This window comes from Herpailurus yagouaroundi, unplaced genomic scaffold (assembly GCF_014898765.1).
Source record: "Herpailurus yagouaroundi ecotype Mexico unplaced genomic scaffold, PumYag 198, whole genome shotgun sequence".
Classification (NCBI taxonomy): domain Eukaryota; kingdom Metazoa; phylum Chordata; class Mammalia; order Carnivora; family Felidae; genus Herpailurus; species Herpailurus yagouaroundi.
Window position 1 is genome coordinate 20,055,025 of NW_024412429.1, and position 19,326 is coordinate 20,074,350.

Genomic DNA, 19,326 nt, shown 5'->3' on the forward strand with positions numbered 1-19,326 from the left:
CGTGAGATCGTGACCTGAGCCAAAGTTGGACACTTAACTGACTGAGCTACCCAGGAGTCCCGGGAATTATATTGTAAATTGATTCTAGCAATTTTTTATAAATTAAACTATTATAGAAAGCATTTTGTGAATATAAAATAGAATACAAAACCAGTGGAGCTTTTGGTAGATTTCTGAAGCCTCAACATGTTGATTTTCCCTCAAGATTTCTGCCAAACAACTGGGAATCTGCAAGGCAAGAGGGTAAAAAGTAAGCTACGGTTTATAAAAGCCACCACTGGTGGGGGGAGGTGGTAGTAATTGGAAGGAGCCACGAGGGGACTCTTCTGGGGTACTGATAATGCGTGATATATTCACCCTGGGCAATAAAGGGTAGACTGCTTCCAAAGACTTTTCATCCTCCTGAGAATGTTTCTCATGACAGTGACAGAAATGCAGTAAGATAAAACATTCAAGGCCCATTAAAAAAAAAAAAAAAAAAAAAAAAAAAGAGGGCGCCTGGGTGGCTCAGTCAGTTAAGCGGCCGACTTCGGCTCAGGTCATGATCTCGCAGTCCATGAGTTCGAGCCCCGCGTCGGGTTCTGTGCTGACGGCTCAGAGCCTGGAGCCTGTTTCCGATTCTGTGTCTCCCTCTCTCTCTGACCCTCCCCCGTTCATGCTCTGTCTCTCCCTGTCTCAAAAATAAATAAAACGTTAAAAAAAAAAAAAAAAGCATCACACCCACCTGAGGCTCAAAGCGAGGTGCTTGTTTTTCTTTGGCTAACTTTTCTTTCTCAGAGGACCTCTCTTTGCCTTTTCTTGTTTTGGAAGTTCCTGAAGATTTTTGCCCCTCACTAATAGTATGGGAATCTGGGCTTCCTAAGGTAATTAATTCCTCATGTTTCTCTCCATGAACTAGAGAGACATAAAAAAGAAAACCAGTGAGTCGTAACAATAAAATCATGTCATATAGGAAAAGGGGAGCAAGTCAGGGAAGAGTTGTTAATTTAAGAGGCTTGGATTTCTTTTCTTTTTTAAAACAAATATTTTATAAAGATCTGTGTGACTCTTTTTTACAAAATCAAGAGGTAATTCACATGCCACACACTCACCATTTGAAGTGTGTAAATCAGTAGGTTTTGATTTAATTGTAAGGTTATGCAAAAATTATCACCATCTAATTTGTTTCCAATCTGGATGCGTTCAGTTCATTTTGTTGCCTAATTTCCTTGGCTAGGATCTCCATTATAATATTGAATTCATTTATCTCTGCTATAATATGTGTTATTCTCTTCCCTCTGCTTTCTCCAAGCAGGGTGTGAAGGGTTTTTTTTGCCTTATGTGCTATTAATTCTTTCTAACAACTAAATATCCAAGTGGCAGAGGGAGAAATAACATTTGTTGAATCCCTACAATGTTTCTTTCTTTTTTAATTCTCAAACCACCCCAACAGGGCAGATTCAGAGAGGCAATGAATTTTCTTACCTTCCCCCAAGTGGTTGGAATTCAAATATGAGTTCCAAAGACATGTCAGCCCCTTTCAAAACTGGAGTCTTGTAAGTGGTAAGTGATCCCGTTAGCAAAGTAAAATAGTAATTGTCAGAACCCAGCTCTTATCGATTGCTTAGTGCTGGTTATTAGCTACTTGCAAATATGGGCAGATGATCCTGTATGACTGCAAACTGACTATAAGTAACCCAAGTTCACAAGCGGGCGACTGGTCTTTCTGCCAACAATCCTAGCTGCTGAGAAATGTTGCACTAGGGAAAAATTCTTCAGTCATATAATCAAAGGGCACGGAGGTAAATTGTGGATCAGCCACTGGATAGGTTAAATTTGGCAGGTTTATTACATTCTTTGATTTTGTTTCCTCCTCTATATAATGGAGATATTAATTGCATGCCCACAGGGCTTAAAACTAATCAGTATAGGTGGGCACCTGGGTGGCTCAGTTGGTTAAGGGTCTAACTTGGGCTCAGGTCATGATCTCGCAGCTTGTGAGTTCAAGCCCTGTCTTGAGCTCTGTGCTGGCAGCTGTAGCCTGGAGCCTGCTTCAGATTCTGTGTCTCACTCTCTGCCCCTCCCCCACTTGCGCGCGCGCGCGTGCACGCGCTCTCTCTCTCTCTCTCTCTCTCTCTCTCTCTCGGGGGCGGGGGGGAATAAATAAACATTAAAAAAGTAATCAATATAGGGCATTTAAAATAAGATAGTATCTGGTATCATACACACTGGGTTTCTAAGATATTAACAAATGTCAGCTGAAATTGAATCTCAAACTGCCCCATTAAGTATTTCTGGGGCTCCATTTTTCTTACTACTCATAGGTCTTAGTGTTTGAATCATATATTTAGGTGTATTTGATTCCTTTCAAAGTAACATATTCTAATATTCAAGTTTATATATGTAAACACATAATACAGTATCAGGCAAACAACAGGTGCACTCTTCCTTTACATTTTAAAATATCGAGTAAAATAATTTTCTATTCTTTAATGTCATATAGTATAGTAACATTTTTTCCAATTAATTACAAGTTCTCCAAAGGCCAGAATATCATTATATACTTCATTATTTTTAATGTTTATTTTTGAGATAGTGAGTGATCCCTAGTTGGGGAGGGGCAGAGAGAGAGAGAGAGAGAGGATCTGAAGTGGGCTCTGTCCTTACAGCAGGGAGCCCAATGTGGGGCTCGATCTCAGGACCACGAGATTATGACCTGAGCCGAAATCTGATGCTCAACTGACTGAGCCACTCAAGTGCCCCTATATATTTCCTTTTGATCCCGAATTTCACCTAGTATGATTCTAAGCTCATTGTATGTATTCATTATCACATTATTTAACTTTAATATATAAAACTTTATGAGGAAACTATCTGTTGAGAGTATGTGTATCAGTAAGGTGCAAGAATAAATGTCCTCCTGATTCAAACACCATGAAAAATGTGACATCATATTGTATATTCCTGTAATTAGAAGAGCTCTAGAATAAATGACAATCAGAATAAACTAATATACTCCTTGCAGAGAGGAAGCAGCAGTATCTGTTGATGAAATGAACTTGAAAAGACCTTTAGCATTATGGCTTTAATTTTCCTCCTTCATTATCTTACATTTATCCAGGATGCAGCAAATAGAAATCTTCAGTGGATACTAAGACATAAAAATTACGGAAATGTATTTTTTATGATTAAAGTTCAGTGCTTTGATTTATGTATCCAGGAACTAAAAACTGGCTGGGATTTTAACATTAACATAATTTCTAAGCTAGAATACTTGTTCAGGATAAGGTATACATTTACCAAGTACAATCATACTTGGTAAATGTAAACAAGAAAATCTTTAGATAATAGGTGATAGACAGATCGATAGATAGATAGACAGACAGACAGAATCTAATCATGTTTGGTTTCTTCAAAGACCTTGAATTGGAAACACCATGCATACATTGTGCCTAAGAAAGAACAATATACTATTATTTAGAGTTAAGAAAATAGGGTTACAGTCCTGTTAACAAAGGTGGGTTGGGCTTGAAACCAAAGACCTTTGAGAATGATAAGCCAAATTCATACGTATCTTTGCAAATAGAGTTAGAACCTGAAAGGTGCAGGCCAGTAACATAAAAATGTAACATATTGGCAAGAACTTTAAAATAACAACACAACTAATTATACATGAAGGCAGATGATATCCCAAAGTACTACCTGGTCCAGATCTTCCAATTTCTATTTCTTTAAGAGAAAGCCACCTGTCTCTGCAAGCAATTTTTACCAAAACTTAGGTATTGAAATATACTAAAGGTGGCACTGTTGTCTCATGTTAACCAGAGGGTAAGCTTCCTAAAAATTTATAACAGAAATATTCTAGGTTGAACATAGTTATATTTCAGAACTTACTTTTTTATTATAGGTTATAAAGATGTGAGTCTTTGGGGGAAATTATATATTTTATTTCTCACAGAAATTAAATGTTAAATTTAAATGAATAAATGTGGTGATATTTCCATTAAATTCAGGATGTACACCAAATTTAAAGTTAGGACACCAATATACTTATGAAAAAAATTGCTTCCTCATCTTCTTCTTGATCTGAAGTACTGATAATTGAAAAGTAAGCTAAATTAATTATTGAAGATGTTCGTAGCAATTTTTCTAAAATGCATCATACCCTTAAAGTTGAAGTTTGTAGGTCTTGAGTTGTAAATATAATTGACACATAGAATCTGACATACCTATGTTTTCATTTTAACAAACTGGCTTCCTAAAAATCCACATGTATAAACATGATACTGATTAGTCTGAATTCAAAAGCTGCTTAACTTTCATAAAGATTGGCCAACATATTCTTTCAAATGGAAAATTTTCCTATTTCATTTTAAACATCATTCAATTCCGAATTTATTTGCTAGCTACTTGCAGCAACAAATGTATGATACAATGAAACTTGTAATTTAATTTTAGTAGCTGCTCATTCACACATAAAATCATCAAATGTGATGTCAAAAAAAAGAAGATGCAATTATGCCTGGAGGCTTTTTTTCTAGTTAGATACATAATAATGAGAATACCATTTTGTTGAGGTCTACTAGGTTCTAGAAACTTTACATATATTATCTTGAATCTTACAACAACCTTGAAAGATAGGAGTTATTATTCTAGTTTCTCAGGTGATAAATAACTCCGTTTCAGACAGCCTAAGGTATTTTAGCTGCTGTGTTATATTTCTCCATTTAATATTAACTTCAGTTTCTTTTCCTTATTTTTTTTTGTTTTTATTTTTTTATTGAGGTATAATTGACATGCAACATTACATTAGTTTCAGGTATACAATGTGCTGTTTTATATTTGTACATACTGCAAAATGTTCACCATGATAAATCTAGTAAATGTTAACTTAAAGAAAACTTAATTTATATTATTAATTTTGTACCATTACCCAACTCTATACATTATACTATTTCATGAATTTTACTACTGTGTTTATTTTAGATATTAACTTCTTAGTTTCCTCTAGAATTTTAACATTTATCCATTAACATACCTAATGTATTAAATACAATAATTTGCCACATTGATTTGTTTACTGGAAGTCCATCTATGGTGGACAACCTGAAGTTGAGAAACCTAAAAGATCTTCAGGAAAAACATGATAAGACTCTACACAAACTTGTATCTTCAGCAAAATATAGACAATTCCCTAAATAAAGACATTAATAGAGAATACAATAAAGATCTCAAATTGGTACCATCACATATTATTATTTTTTCCATTCAAAAGCTCTTGCTAGAAAATTAATTTCCATTTAAAATCCTAGCTTTGCCAGGGCCCTGAGTGGCTCAGTTGGTTAAGCATCTGACTCTTGGTTTTGGCTCAGGTCATGGTCTCACGATTCATGAGTTCGAGCCCCACATTGGGTTCTGCACTGACAGCACAAAGCCTGCTTGGGATTCTCTCTCTCCTTCTCTCTCTGCTCCCCCCACTCTCTTTCTCTTCTCAAAATAAATAGACTTTAAAAAATATTTAAAAATAAAGGTAAATCAATAAACAAAATCCGAGCAGTGCCAGTGACTAGCTGTGTGACCATGGAAAAGTTCCTTAAGCAGCCTGTGTTTCAGTGTTTTTCTCTGTAAAGGGATAATAGTTACAGCATCTACCTCGTAGGTTTATTGCGAGGATTAACTGGGTCCATATACATAAAGCCTCCAGAAAGCCTCTGACATAAATGTTAGTAGCTACCACCGTTAGGACTATGTCAACACTACTAGTTAGAAAGTTTCTAAAGGGATAAAACATTATAGTAAAAAGGCTCTGGGCTTTGGAATAAGTCAGACTTAGGTGAAAATCTTGACTCTGGTTCATCCAGCTGTGTTAGTTTAGGCAAATTATTCACAGCATTTAAGCTTCATTTTCTCACATGTAAAATCAGGATGGTAATAACTACCTCTCAGATTTTTTGTGAGAATTGAGAATAAAGATATATGGAAAGTACACAGTACAAGAGGTTCATAACAGCACTAAAAAAATCATAATCATAGTAACCAAACTTCTAGATCTCTCCAGTGTTTCCTTTTTGCTTACAAAGTACCATTATATGATTTTCATTTTTTTAATTGAAATAGTAAGTGCTCATTGAAAACTTATGATTTATACATTTTTAATTTTAAATTAAATTTTGTCTGTAGGTACTAAAAAAATATAAATAGGAAATTGCCACTTCAATATATTGGTATATACTCATTTTTTTTTCTGCGTGTACCCCTTTTGCTCTCTGACCCACTCATATATTTTTGAAGAGGAGTGACAGTTGAGGGTCCCCCATGTTCAACAGTATATGAAGTCCTCATATTAACACCAATGGGTTTCTGTAGGCTAAGCACAGGAAAGCATTTCTTAATCTTTCTTCCTCACCATTCCTTACCTAGAGAAGGAAGGGGAACAGCCTTGCATGGTGAGCCGTGCATTGAGTTTTCCTTGTGTTTTGTGTCTCATGTTCCTCTGACTGGAATTAGCCTCTCTCCAGCCACACCTTACACTTGGTGAGTGGTCCTACAGGCCAGGTGTGTCCAAAATGGGATTCTTGGGTATCTTCTGAGACACATTCTCCTTCTCACCACTTCCACTTCAAAGCAAGATTCATTTCTGGGGCGTCTGGGGGGCTCAGTCGGCTAAGCCTCTGACTTCCTCTCAGGTCATGTTATCATGGTTCTTAGGATTGAGCCCCCCATCAGGCTCTGCCCTGACAAAGCCCAGCAGGCTTGGGATCCCTGGTCTTCCTCTCTCTCTCTCTGCCCCTCCCCCACCCACACACACCCTCATGCTCTCTCTCCCTCTCCCTCTCTCTCTCTCTCTCTCTCTCTCACTTCCCTGCCTGGCATACTTCGGGACTGCATTGTACAAACTATTTGACACCCCCTCCCCTGTTCACATTTCAGAGTGTCATTTCTTCTTTTCCTAAGGATCCCCAGTTTACATAAGTTTACACAATTCACACAACTTACACGTACTGGGAACAAATTTCAATTATTGAAGAAAATAGACACAGAGATTTAAAAACCTGAATTTGATTAGATGTAAGGGTATTTGCAGGTATTTTGTGCCTTTTTAGATGTTAGGACTTCACCTTGGAGAGTTGGAAAGAAAGCCTCCTTCACTGTTCTGAAAGCATTGTTCAATGTGATGCTACCTTTCCTGAACAGCTTAAATGTTTTCACAAATATCTCCTCCTTTATCACCGTGCATTCTTCTATCTTGTTGGAACATTATTTTGAAACAGGTTTCCCCTGTGAACAAGATCTCCAATTGAATTTAGAAGGACTATTTCTGTTGTTTCCTTTTCATGATTTATAATGGGATCATTTATTCCCCGTCATGTGGATATGAGTTTCCATTGATAATTTCTATAAACAACAGTAGTATGACTATTTTGAGTTTATAGAGATAGGCACAACAGAATATTATAATATAAAAATCAGAAGTATCAAGAGCTACAAACAACCCATTAAAAAGCCCACACAGGAAAACAACAAAATAAGACAAAACAACAACAACAACAACAACAACAACAAAACTAGATTTGACTCTCACTCTCTGACCTATGAAAATTGCTCATACCCAGAAATGTTATGTAAAATAGAGTAGTCTATAAATTTTCCCTGAAAAACAAAAAAATAAATAATGTCTTTGCTGAACACATCAGACACATGTGCACACACAAACTAAGCAGTTTCTCACACACAGACTGTTACTTTGACTTATCTTATAATTATGAATATTTTATTTGTACATAGATCTTTAACATAAAATATTTAATCCAATTAGTATGAAGCACATATTACCAACTTCTTTACGGGGGGGGGGGGGGGAGACACAAAATCACCCAGTAATTTGCACCATCCATTATTTCAAGCAGATTTCCATTGATTTATATAGGAAAAATATCTAGACTTTTTTAAGCACAGTATAAACTATAAGACTTTGATTTAGACTAGAGAGAAAGTGGAGAGAATGACCAATTTAGAGAAATTTTCAGCTTCCACATGCTGCTTATTCATATAGTACCTGTGTCCTTTTCTGGTAGACGAGAATTCTAGATTGTAATACCTGTCTCTGGGGATTGTATGTTCATCACTAGTAAGCAGTAAGCTGGTTCAAGAAACAAATTTTGAGCTCCAGAGCACCTGCCCTGGGTGATACACACAACACACGTGAATAGCAAAGAGGTGGCAACAATGTGGCTCTGGTGCCACCAACTCTGCCTACATGTGTACATGCTAGACCCTGATAAAAGATCACAACACTCTCTTGCTAACCCCTAAACAGCCCAGAATGTTTTCGAGACAACACTCCCGCTGTTCCTGGCATAGCACTTTTATACATTTGTTCAAGAAACGTTTACCAACAGCTTCTATCTGGTTCTAGAGGAACAGGGATGAGGCTGAAGCAGAATCCCTTTCCCAGCAAGAGAGGTGCAGTGGGGAGGCAGACAAGTTCAAGATTCCCATAGGGCGGCATATATTCCATGGACATGAACTCAGTATATGCGAAAGGAAATGGGGACTCTTTGTGGTCATTCATTCTTATAAATCTTCTTTGGATTTTATGTCCCACCATAGAATCTGTCCCTTCTAATAAAGGGGAAGCTCAGCCATAATAGCTTTCTCTAACTTTGGTGATAAACAAACCTCTATCGACGCTTTCAATGATCAGGTTCATGCAGTTAGTATAAGCAAGCAAACACAAGAATGGTTTTTGATAATCAGTGAATAGAAGCAATAATAATAATGAGCAGCTTTGGTGTATCCTCTCATTCATTCGTTCAACAATAATCATGGAGTGATTACTGTGTGCATAGTTCGCACTCTGGATAATGTTAAGACTGAACAGGCAAGATTTGGCAGAACTTCCTGCCCTCAAGGGGATTGCATTCTAGTAGGAAATAAGGTTGACCCTGGAACAACATTGGTTTGAACTGCATGGGTCCACTTTGCGAATTTCTTTTTCTAGTGCATCAAATTTCCTGCTCAGGAATATTGAGAGTAGTTTATATTTGAAAAATAAACCTGAATCTTCTTTCACTTGGAGATTCTCCTCTTAAATATTTCAAGAACTAACCTTCAGGGTGATACCTTCTCAATGACTTAGACAATAATAATTTTATAACTAGAAAAGTTTTTGGTACACTTATTAGATAATCATCAAGTAATATTCACTAACTGGACAAAACATTTTTAACTAGACCTAAACAATCTCATATTTTGGTTCTTATAAACCAAGTTGTAAAGAGTTTGAAACATAATCAATTAAAAAACAGAAAATGTCACTGGATATGAAATACAAATTGCAAGTAATAATGATTTAATAATTACATGATCAATTTGCTATTAAATATTTATATAAAATATAAAATGAATGAAAAACACTTAGGGTTACATACCTTTGCTATCATTTTTCTCCATTTCTTTTAGTGCTTGAACAAACGCCATCTGACTTTCGGTGAGAGGCCAACTGTTATACAACACCAAGCACTGTATAATGTACTTGTTAACCTGTGAAATAAAATGTAATGTTTACGCACAAACGATAAGAATAAACATAGTATAAATCTAATAATTTATTATTTTTAGCACATAAGTGCATATTTTTCTGGATCGCATAATCATAATTTGATTAAATGCTATCACGTGTTCTCCAAATTTTGTAATGCCACAGTCTATAAAATTTATCCTCACCTCCCCACCAACACCCACCATTTTATAACCTACTATCAATAACTTTTGCATTCCTGTTTAAAAATGAAACTTATTTACTTTACATTTGTTACTTATCAGTTTTGGAATCAGGATTACATTAATCTCTTAAAAACAATTAGGAAGTTTGTATTGTTTTTCTGTTTTCTAGAACAATTTATTCCTTAAAAGTCTATTAGATCTATCTTGTGAAGTCAGCGGGGCCTGTGACTTTTGGAAAGGTAAAACTTTGATTATCGTTTCAGTTGTATTATTCTTTATTATTATGATTTCATATTTTGTATTTTTCTGCTGAAGCAGCTTTGACAATCCTCTCCCACCCCAGGAACTTGTTATGCCTTTTGCCCTAAGTTTTAAATTCACTAGCATAGAGTTGTATAATAGTTTACGTTTTTGTTGTTGTTGTTTTCAAAAACTGTTGCTTGCAGTTATATCTCCACCTAGTTTTAGTTCTGGATTTGGTTTATTTTATTTTTCTTTTTTACGAGAAGCATGTTCACTTACTATTTTTTATATTAGAGAGAGAGACAGAGAGAGAGAGAGGGAAAGAGAGCACGAGTAGGGGAGGGGCAGAGGGATGGAGAGACAGAGAATCTGCAGCCTCCAGGATCCAAGCTGTTAGCACAGAGTCCCACGCGGAGCTCGAACTGACTAGCAGTGAGCTCGTGACCCGAGCCGAAGTCGGATGCCTCACTGACTGAGCCACCCAGGCGCCCCACATGTTCAGTTATTAATCTTAAAAAAGCTTAGGGTTCATGAATCTTGCTAAATTTTGTTTCCCATTTTATTAATTTCTACCCTCGTTTTCATTAAAACTTTTTCTTCCTTTTTCTTTGAGTTATTCTTTGGCTCTTTTTCTAACTCTTTTGTTTTGATAGCTTAGCTCATTTGTTTTGAATCATTCATGCTTCCTGATGAATTAACCTAAAAATGAACATTCTACTGAATGCTGCTTTAGATGTAGCTATAAATTTTGATTTGTATTTTCTAGTTGTTACTGAGTTCTTTGTATTCATGGTTTCTTTTGTGATGTTCTTTGTAACTAAAGAACTATAGCATATTTTACTTTGTTTCCACATTTATGGGATTTTAGACTGTTATTTACTGATTTCTATATTTTTGTGCTATGTTAAGATAACACCTATATAATATAGTTTGGTTTTTATTGAGGCTTTCTTTCTCAATAGGCTATGAAAAGTATATTCTCAGTGTATTCAGGGAAGTGTTCTATATAAATGTCTCAAGAATTAAGCTTATGCTTAAATCTTCAAAAACATTTTTTAATGTTTATTTATTTTTAAGAGATGGAGAGACAGAGTGTGAGTAGGGAAGGGATAGAGAGAGAGGGAGACACAGAATCCGAAGCGGGCTCCAGGCTCTGAGCTGTCAGCACAGAGCCTGATGCGGGGCTCAAACCCACAAACCTTGAGATCATGACCTAAGCCAAACTCGGACGCCCAACCTACTGAGTCACCCAGGCACCCCTTATGCTTAAATTTTCAAATCCTAGGGATCATATATATTCTTTGAGCTCGGTCTGTTGGTTTCTGAGAGTTGCATATTCAAGTCTTCAACTGTTAATTAACTTTACTTTTCTCTGTAGTTCTAAAGAGTTTTTGCGTTTAATTCATTGAGTCTTAACAGGTTATACTATATGTTAGTTATGGTCATTTTTAATTGTTATGTTCTTCCTTTTATTTTTATACAATATCCTTCATGAATTCTATGCACTGAGATATTAATGTATCATCACACTTCTTTCAGTTCAACTTTAAACTTTCTGTGCCATTTTGTTTAAAAGTGTCACTTTTAGATTATTTATAGTTGGATCTTAATATTTAATCTGACTTTAGTTTTCTATTCTTTTAATTGATTAATAATTTGGTTTTGTTTATTGTAATTAGTCAGATCAAGATTTATTTCTGGTCTTTTATTTATTTATGTATTTATTTATTTATTTAATTTTATTTCATTTCCAATGGATAGATCATGTTTTCTTCTGTTGCTTTAAATTACATGAATTTCATATATATATAGTCATATTAATTGTTATATATATATATACATATATATATATATATACACTTTTTTTTTACCTTAAGGCACATGCAAATTAGAATTTATTAATATAAGACCTTTTCCGAGGTGCCTGGGTGGCTCAGTTGGTTAAGTGTCTGACTTTGGCTCAGGTCATGATCTCACCATTTGTGAGTTCAAGCCCTGCGTTGGGCTCTATGCTGACAGCTCGGAGCCTGGAGCCTGCTTCAGATTCTGTGTCTCCCTCTCTCTCTGCCCCTCCCCTGTTCATGCTCTGTCTCTCTCTGTCTCTCAGTAATAATAAATAAACATTAAAAATTTTTTTTAAATATGTAAGACCTTTTCTGTAATTATAGAGCCTCCTAATTCATATGTAACATGATATTTTTAGAGCTACATTATAGGGTTAGTGTACATATTAAATTTGCTATATATTTTAAAATCTCTGCACAGAGAAACTATTAAATAATGTCTTATTCCTTAATTCTGTTTATACGGGTGGCATTACACTGGTGGGATTGCATATAGAAAGAATCACATACAATTCATTGACAGTTTTTAGGAAGAGAATTCTTGTAATTTTTGTCAGATTTTTAGAAGCAATACCATTCATTGAATGATTCTCTTAAATGTCAAGATACCTGCTGTGGCATGCTAGCATTCTCTTCTATGGTGGGCATACTGATAGGTTCCTCGTCCAAAATAGGCTGACCAGTGTCTACTGTTGCACTTACAGTTCTACCCTTATAGGATTTCTGACTTCCCTGGGTGGATTTCTTCTTAGTGTACAATTCTTGCTCCTTCTTGGATGAAGTCTGCACTGCAAGAATCTGCTTGCTAGCTGAATGGAGAAATACCACACTTAAGTGAAAATGTGTGAGATGCATAGTTATGACTGTGTTATTTAGGTATATCCTTTTATAAGACACTCAGAGGACAGGTAAATTTGTTTTGTTTTAATAAGATAAAAAAGCAACATCACTGGCTTTGGAAATATTCTGGTCTTAAGCAAATTTACCATAGTAGCATGTGATTTCCATACAGCAATGCATATTCTGAGCAACCACTGATTATATTAATTATGGTATATCATCAACAAAACTGAGCCTTACACAGTCATATGAAACAAAATATGTTACTATCCCTAGTCCATAATACTTCCCCAAAGACCCAATTTCTTAGATTGTAAATTTTGTGGAAAATTACAAATTTTATCTTAATCTTACAGCATGAGTACTGGTAAAGATCTTGTTCCTGAAAATTATATGACATATATTGAGATTCTTTAAAATTCCCAGGAGATAAAGCAAAACCTGAAGAGGCCTATATTTAAGATTTTGTTACAGGGTCACTTCCGAGCCTTCTACATCTTGCAATGGCGTTTATTCCTTCCTTAGTACAGTAGAATGTTTGCTTACAGAATAAATATCACAGTCTGTCATATCTTATTTCACTACAAATATCCTGTACACACACACACATTTCTTTTTCTTTTCTTTTTTTTTTGGGGGGGGGGAGGCAATTTTGGCAGGGATACTCTAGAAATACAGGTCATAAGAATTCATAAATGAATATGCTTCCAAGAGGAGCAACTGAAAAACATTTAGAAAGAAAAAGGAATTTCAATGTCTACTTACATAATAAATAAATACAAATTAATAGTATCCCTTTAAAATTAATGCCCCATTTGAAATCTAAATAAAGAAAATATCTAACTCACAATAACAACTCTATCAATATCTATGGAGACATTTTTAAATCTGTGAAATATAAAATAAGTCATGGATAAATGGAAAAAATAGCTTTTACTTGCATATGAATTCAAACAACAAAGTTGTCTGTTCTCCTCAAATTAATCAATCTACATATTCAAAGGCAATCAGAAGGAAAATGATAGATTTTTACATTGTTTGAGGGGAGTTTGAAAAAACTGTATTGAAGTTCATCTAGAAATACAAATGTGAAAATGGAAGCATCTTGTAAAAGAAGAACAATTTTGGATAGTGGCTATAATTTTGGATTAATTTCTGAATTCTGTCCCAATTATCCTTCCACTCCATTTCTATTCCCTTCTTTGCCACATGTAAACTCATAAAATTATTTTTCAAATGTTTGTGTGTAATTCTCTTGGAATAGTAATTTTTGAAGTGAAATAATGATAAACCATATGACAAACCAGAAACAGTGTTTGACTCCACTAACTTCAATCAAAGGGATTTGGAGAGGAATGTTGGGGTTAACTAGTTGTTTAAAGAGAAAACAGGAAGCCACAAATACTATAGGAGAGTTGCACATAAGTGCCTGCTGACATTTTAGAATTAAGATATCCCTGTGTGAACACAACTATGAAATCTGTGTTGAGTGGAATAGAGTGAAGAAAACAGAACCAATTTAAAGAGTAGGAGCATCATTCAGACTAGCAAAACTTAATGGTACTCTGATGGTCTTCATGTATCAGAAGGAAGATATAAATGGCGTGCAGGCCAATTTGAATGAAAAGCCACACGCAGTAATGTGAACTGAATACTGAAAACAACTCTGGGTGTATTTAAGGATGAAGGTCAAATAATGGCAGAAAAGGAAACAGGATCAAAAGAATTGCTTAATTTGTAATTTTACTCAAGTTCAACCTTACTAATCTAATATGGTACATTTCCCACTTAATAAAAGAAAATAAATAGAGCCCTGCTTTGGGTGCATCTATTTTAAAAAAGAGAGAAAAGAAAAAATATATATAAATATTAGGTAGAACATAGGTAAAAAGTTCTTTTTAGTAATTTGCTTCTATACTTAAGATAATCAACATAAGCACTATTGGGAATGAGAGTTCAGGAAGGATGCTGGCTATAAATTGTTATGTAAAGGTCAACTATAAGATATAATCAGTTATTTAAAAAAAAAAAGACACAATGGCAGTATTCAGGAAAAGCACAAGGGATTTCTTCTTCTCTTGTTTATAATTTTCTGTCTCAAAATTTTCTACGTTGGGCAATGTATTATTTTTATGGTCAGAATCAAGTTACTAAAATAATTGAATATGTAACTCAGTATCTCTGTTTTCCATTATTTCAGAAATAATTTTATTTTATTAATTAATAGTTCTTGTGACTATTACATTGAAAGTAATAGCTTCAAAACTTCTGTTAATTTTAACACATAAGAGTATTTTCTGAAAAGAATGAATGAGGGATAAAAGAACAGTGAAAAAAATCTTTCAAAATAATATTTTAATTATTTCAATTAAATATTTATATATTCATATGAAATATGAAATATTTATATATTTCAATTATAATATTGTAATTCTTAGCATTATAACAATTTGTTGATCTTCAGAGACTAATTTGACACACAAATGCAATCATTTTTTAAAATATTTTACTATAATATCAGGTTTTACAGATTTAAATATTTATTTACTATTTTCTCTTAAATAAATCATTTTAAAATCAGTTATGTAAACATAAATATCTACTTATGGATCTAAATAACAAATTTAAAAAGCCACACTTACACTGGGAGCTCGCAACTTTTTCACTCCCCAAGAAGTTAATTGCTGGGATTATAGCCTGGCCTTTCCCAATGGAGCTGACAATAGTTTCCTCATTTTCTAAGACCTGTAGCTTGATGAACGCATCTGATTTGGACGTCCGTACCTGCACTGTAACAGGATGTGGTGAAGCAACTTTAACAGAATACCTATAAGGAAAAAATTTGACTTGTAAGCAATTTATTGATCTTCCCTTAAATCAGTAAAAGAAACTGTGTAATTAGCTGATATGAAAATCTAAAAGTAAAACCATTTTGTAAAATTGACCCAAAACCTAGAAATACTATCGCTATTATAGACTTTGACAAAAGATCTCAATACGCTATGGTAAAATGAAATAGGTATAGGACATTCATTAGCATCAACTCCAAACAGGGAATGCAACTTTTTGTTTGTATATGATAAACACTCATAAAACATGATAGATCTGCAAACTACTGACACATCAAATCTTTCCATTATACCCTCCTCTCCAGTCAAACAACAGGCAGCATCCTTCAAAACCTCACTCTTGGGGCGCCTGGGTGGCGCAGTCGGTTAAGCGTCCGACTTCAGCCAGGTCACGATCTCGCGGTCCGTGAGTTCGAGCCCCGCGTCAGGCTCTGGGCTGATGGCTCAGAGCCTGGAGCCTGTTTCCGATTCTGTGTCTCCCTCTCTCTCTGCCCCTCCCCCGTTCATGCTCTGTCTCTCTCTGTCCCAAAAATAAATAAAAACGTTGAAAAAAAAAATTAAAAAAAAAAAAAAAAAACCTCACTCTTTACCATGTTTTCTTTGACTCATAAAAATACAGAGAAATCAGAATTAGTACCCAACGTCTATACTCTTGACCATGCAGGTTGGGAATCTTACAAAAAGATGAAATGTGTAGCATGTTGCCATCCCAACCCCTCCCTTAATGCAACTGAAGAGGTTTTTGTTTTTGTTTTATCTTGTTTTTATTTTTCTTATTTTAGGCAAATCCTCATAAATAGGTGAATCCCCTATAAACTTTCAATTTCTCTATAAATTTTGCTTTTCTGTGTATCCTCTTTTTTTGTATCTTAAATCTCCCCCTTTTTTTTTTAATTTATTTATTTTATTTATTTTGAGAGAGAGAGAGAGAGGAGAGTGCGTTTTGTTGCCTTTAAAGTGAAATGGAAATCTCTTGCCTGATGAGGCCCCTCAGGGAAGGGCGCTGCTAACCTCTCTGGCCTCACTGCTTGCCATCACCCCCTAGAACTCCACTTTGCAAACAAGTATCTTCAATTCCCTAAAAAGGTCACACACTTCTTAATTCCCGACTTTTCACATAGGCTCATGAAGCAGTTCCCTCCTCACCTTCCCCAACTCTGCTTGATAGCTTTAGGACCAGCTTCTAGGATGAATCTAGGTATTGGGTTAAATATCACTTCTTAGTCTATTAGTGGCCCTGCAGTGTGATACAGTGGTTTCCCATCAGAGCCCTTAAAATGTCTTATCACAGGGGCGCCTGGGTGGATCAGTGGATTGGTCTTTCCAACTTCGGCTCAGGTCATGATCTCACAGCTGGTGGGTTCGAACCCCGCATCGGGCTCTGTGCTGACAGCTCGGAGCCTGGAGCCTGCTTCAGATTCTGTGTCTCCCCCTCTCTCTGCCCCTCCCATGCTCATGCTCTGTCTCTCTCTGTCTCTCAATAGTGAATAAATGTTAAAAATTTTTAAAAATATGTCACAACTATTTTTTAATTGCTGCAATGTTTTCCTCCCACTTCTTTGCTTTGTTCCCTTGCTTTCTAATAGCCAGTGTGCAGACATATGACAAAAGGCAGATGGATTAAAAAGAGAGCTTTCCCCCTTCTATTACCTACAGTTCATATGTTTTCTGTTAGTATTTTTTCTAAACTTTTACCTACATGTGAAATATTTAAAGAAACATAAAAACAAAAAACACGCTTGGGATATACTCTATATATCGTTCTGTAATTTAATTTTACTACTGATTATTTTACATTACAGAATGTACGCATGTTTCTTAAAAGAAAAAAAAAAGTTCTAAAATACACATAAATAAAGGGGCACCTGGGTGGCTCAGTTGGTTAAGCGTCCGACTTTGGCTCAGGTCATGATCTCACGTCTCATGAGTTGAGCCCTGCATCTGGCTCTGTGCTGACAGCTCAGAGCCTGGAGCCTGCTTCAGACTCTGTGTCTCCCTCTCTCTCTGCCCCTCCCTAGCTCGCACTCTCTCTCTCTCTCTCTCTCAAAAATAAATAAATATTTAAAAAGTTTTTTTTTAACAAATAACTAAGGATTAGAGGGGAAAGTAGCCAGAATACAGTAAATTATATTTGTGCATATATTGTCAAATAGACTCAGGTGTTTCTTTAGAAGACAAATTTACCAAGACATATAGAATCTTTAAAACATATAATCTCTTTAAAATAATAAATAGATAATAATAATTTACTTTAATATTTACAATAAAATGTGCCTCTATTAATAGTGTAGAAAATATAGAAATGGAAAATTTGTAATAAAAACAAAAATAACCAAAGTAAATTGTTGCATATTCATACAAATGATTACTATGTAATCAAGAGTTTATAAAAAGTTTCAATGGCACTGGGAAGTGTGCACACTGTAAAGTGAGGTAAAAAGGTCAGATTATAGGGTGGCTTTGTGAACTGAGTGTCTGACTTCAGCTCAGGCCATGACCTCACAGTTCTTGAGTTCCAGCCCCGTATTGGGCTCTCTGTTGTCACTGCAGAGCCCTCTTTGCATCCTCTGTCCTCCTCACTCTCTGCCCCTCCCCCACTCACCCTCTCTCTCAAAAATGAATAAACATTTATTTTAAAAAGTCAGGTTACAGGGGCGCCTGGGTGGCGCAGTCGGTTAAGCGTCCGACTTCAGCCAGGTCACGATCTCGCGGTCCATGAGTTCGAGCCCCGCGTCAGGCTCTGGGCTGATGGCTCGGAGCCTGGAGCCTGTTTCCGATTCTGTGTCTCCCTCTCTCTCTCTGCCCCTCCCCCATTCATGCTCTGTCTCTCTCTGTCCCAAAAATAAATAAACGTTGAAAAAAAAATTAAAAAAAAAAAAGTCAGGTTACAAAACTTTAATTATGTTATGATCTTAATAATGATAAACTGTGATTAGAATAAAACACTATACAAAAATACAATAGGATACTAACAGCGATTGTTTCTAGGTTGTTTCATTACAGGTGACCTTTACTTCCCTTTTTTTTTTAAGTTTATGTATTTATTTTTTGAGAGAGAGAGCACATGCAGGGGAGCAGCAGAGAGAGAGGAAGAGAGAGAATCTCAAGTAGGCTCTGTGCTGTCAGCATGGAGCCCAACACGGACGGGGCTTGAGCCCATGAACTGTGAGATCATGACCTGAGCCAAAACAGAGTCAGACACTCAACCAACTGAGCCATCCAGGCGCCCTATTTCCTTAATAATATATTTATGTGTTAAAAAATTTAATCGTGGTCAAGCCCAGAGCCCCGTGTATCTAGAGGCTTAACCTCTCTGGCCACAGTCACTGAAGGACAACATGTCAGCACCCATCTGGTGGCCAAAAAAATGCCAATTTCAGGTATTTTCCTCTTGCCATATACTATATATTACATATAATACATATAATATACCTGAATAAAATTTTCTTGTCATTGGGTATGTAGTGATCCCTGATTTCCTTTATGGTGAAGGTATTGTTTGGAGAGTCTCGAGACAGGCATGGGAGCGGGTTATAAGAACCAATGAGGCGCAGTTTCCAACATGAGGACAATACATATGTGTCACCAGTAAATGCTTCAGCCACGAATGTGTAGCCTTTCTAGAGAAAGAGAATTAGACAGAAGTAAGTCATACCATTACTAGTCTCTCAAATGTACACCATATGGTTTCCTAGTACTAAAATGCTTTATTATCTTGATAAATGTAAAGATCCCAAGATCTCTTGATAGACAAAAATCACTAGCATTAGGTTTTGAAATCCCTTTTAGAAAGTCCATCTTACAATTTCCAGAGAAAATGAAGAACTCTAACACTTCTGTTTATG

General features: G+C 35.6%; 1 protein-coding gene across 4 annotated transcripts in view; it reads right to left on the reverse strand.

Annotated features, from left to right (window-relative positions):
* ADGB (androglobin) overlaps positions 1-19,326 on the reverse strand; it is a 163,847-nt gene that overhangs the window by 24,489 nt on the left and 120,032 nt on the right. For all 4 annotated transcript variants that reach the window (XM_040448929.1, XM_040448926.1, XM_040448927.1 and 1 more), the window contains 5 exons: positions 18,914-19,101; positions 15,275-15,459; positions 12,402-12,601; positions 9,411-9,522; positions 725-894 (listed from right to left, as the gene is read on the reverse strand). In XM_040448929.1, coding sequence (XP_040304863.1) covers positions 725-894; positions 9,411-9,522; positions 12,402-12,601; positions 15,275-15,459; positions 18,914-19,101 — 855 coding nt within the window. The remainder of the gene's footprint in view (positions 1-724; positions 895-9,410; positions 9,523-12,401; positions 12,602-15,274; positions 15,460-18,913; positions 19,102-19,326) is intronic.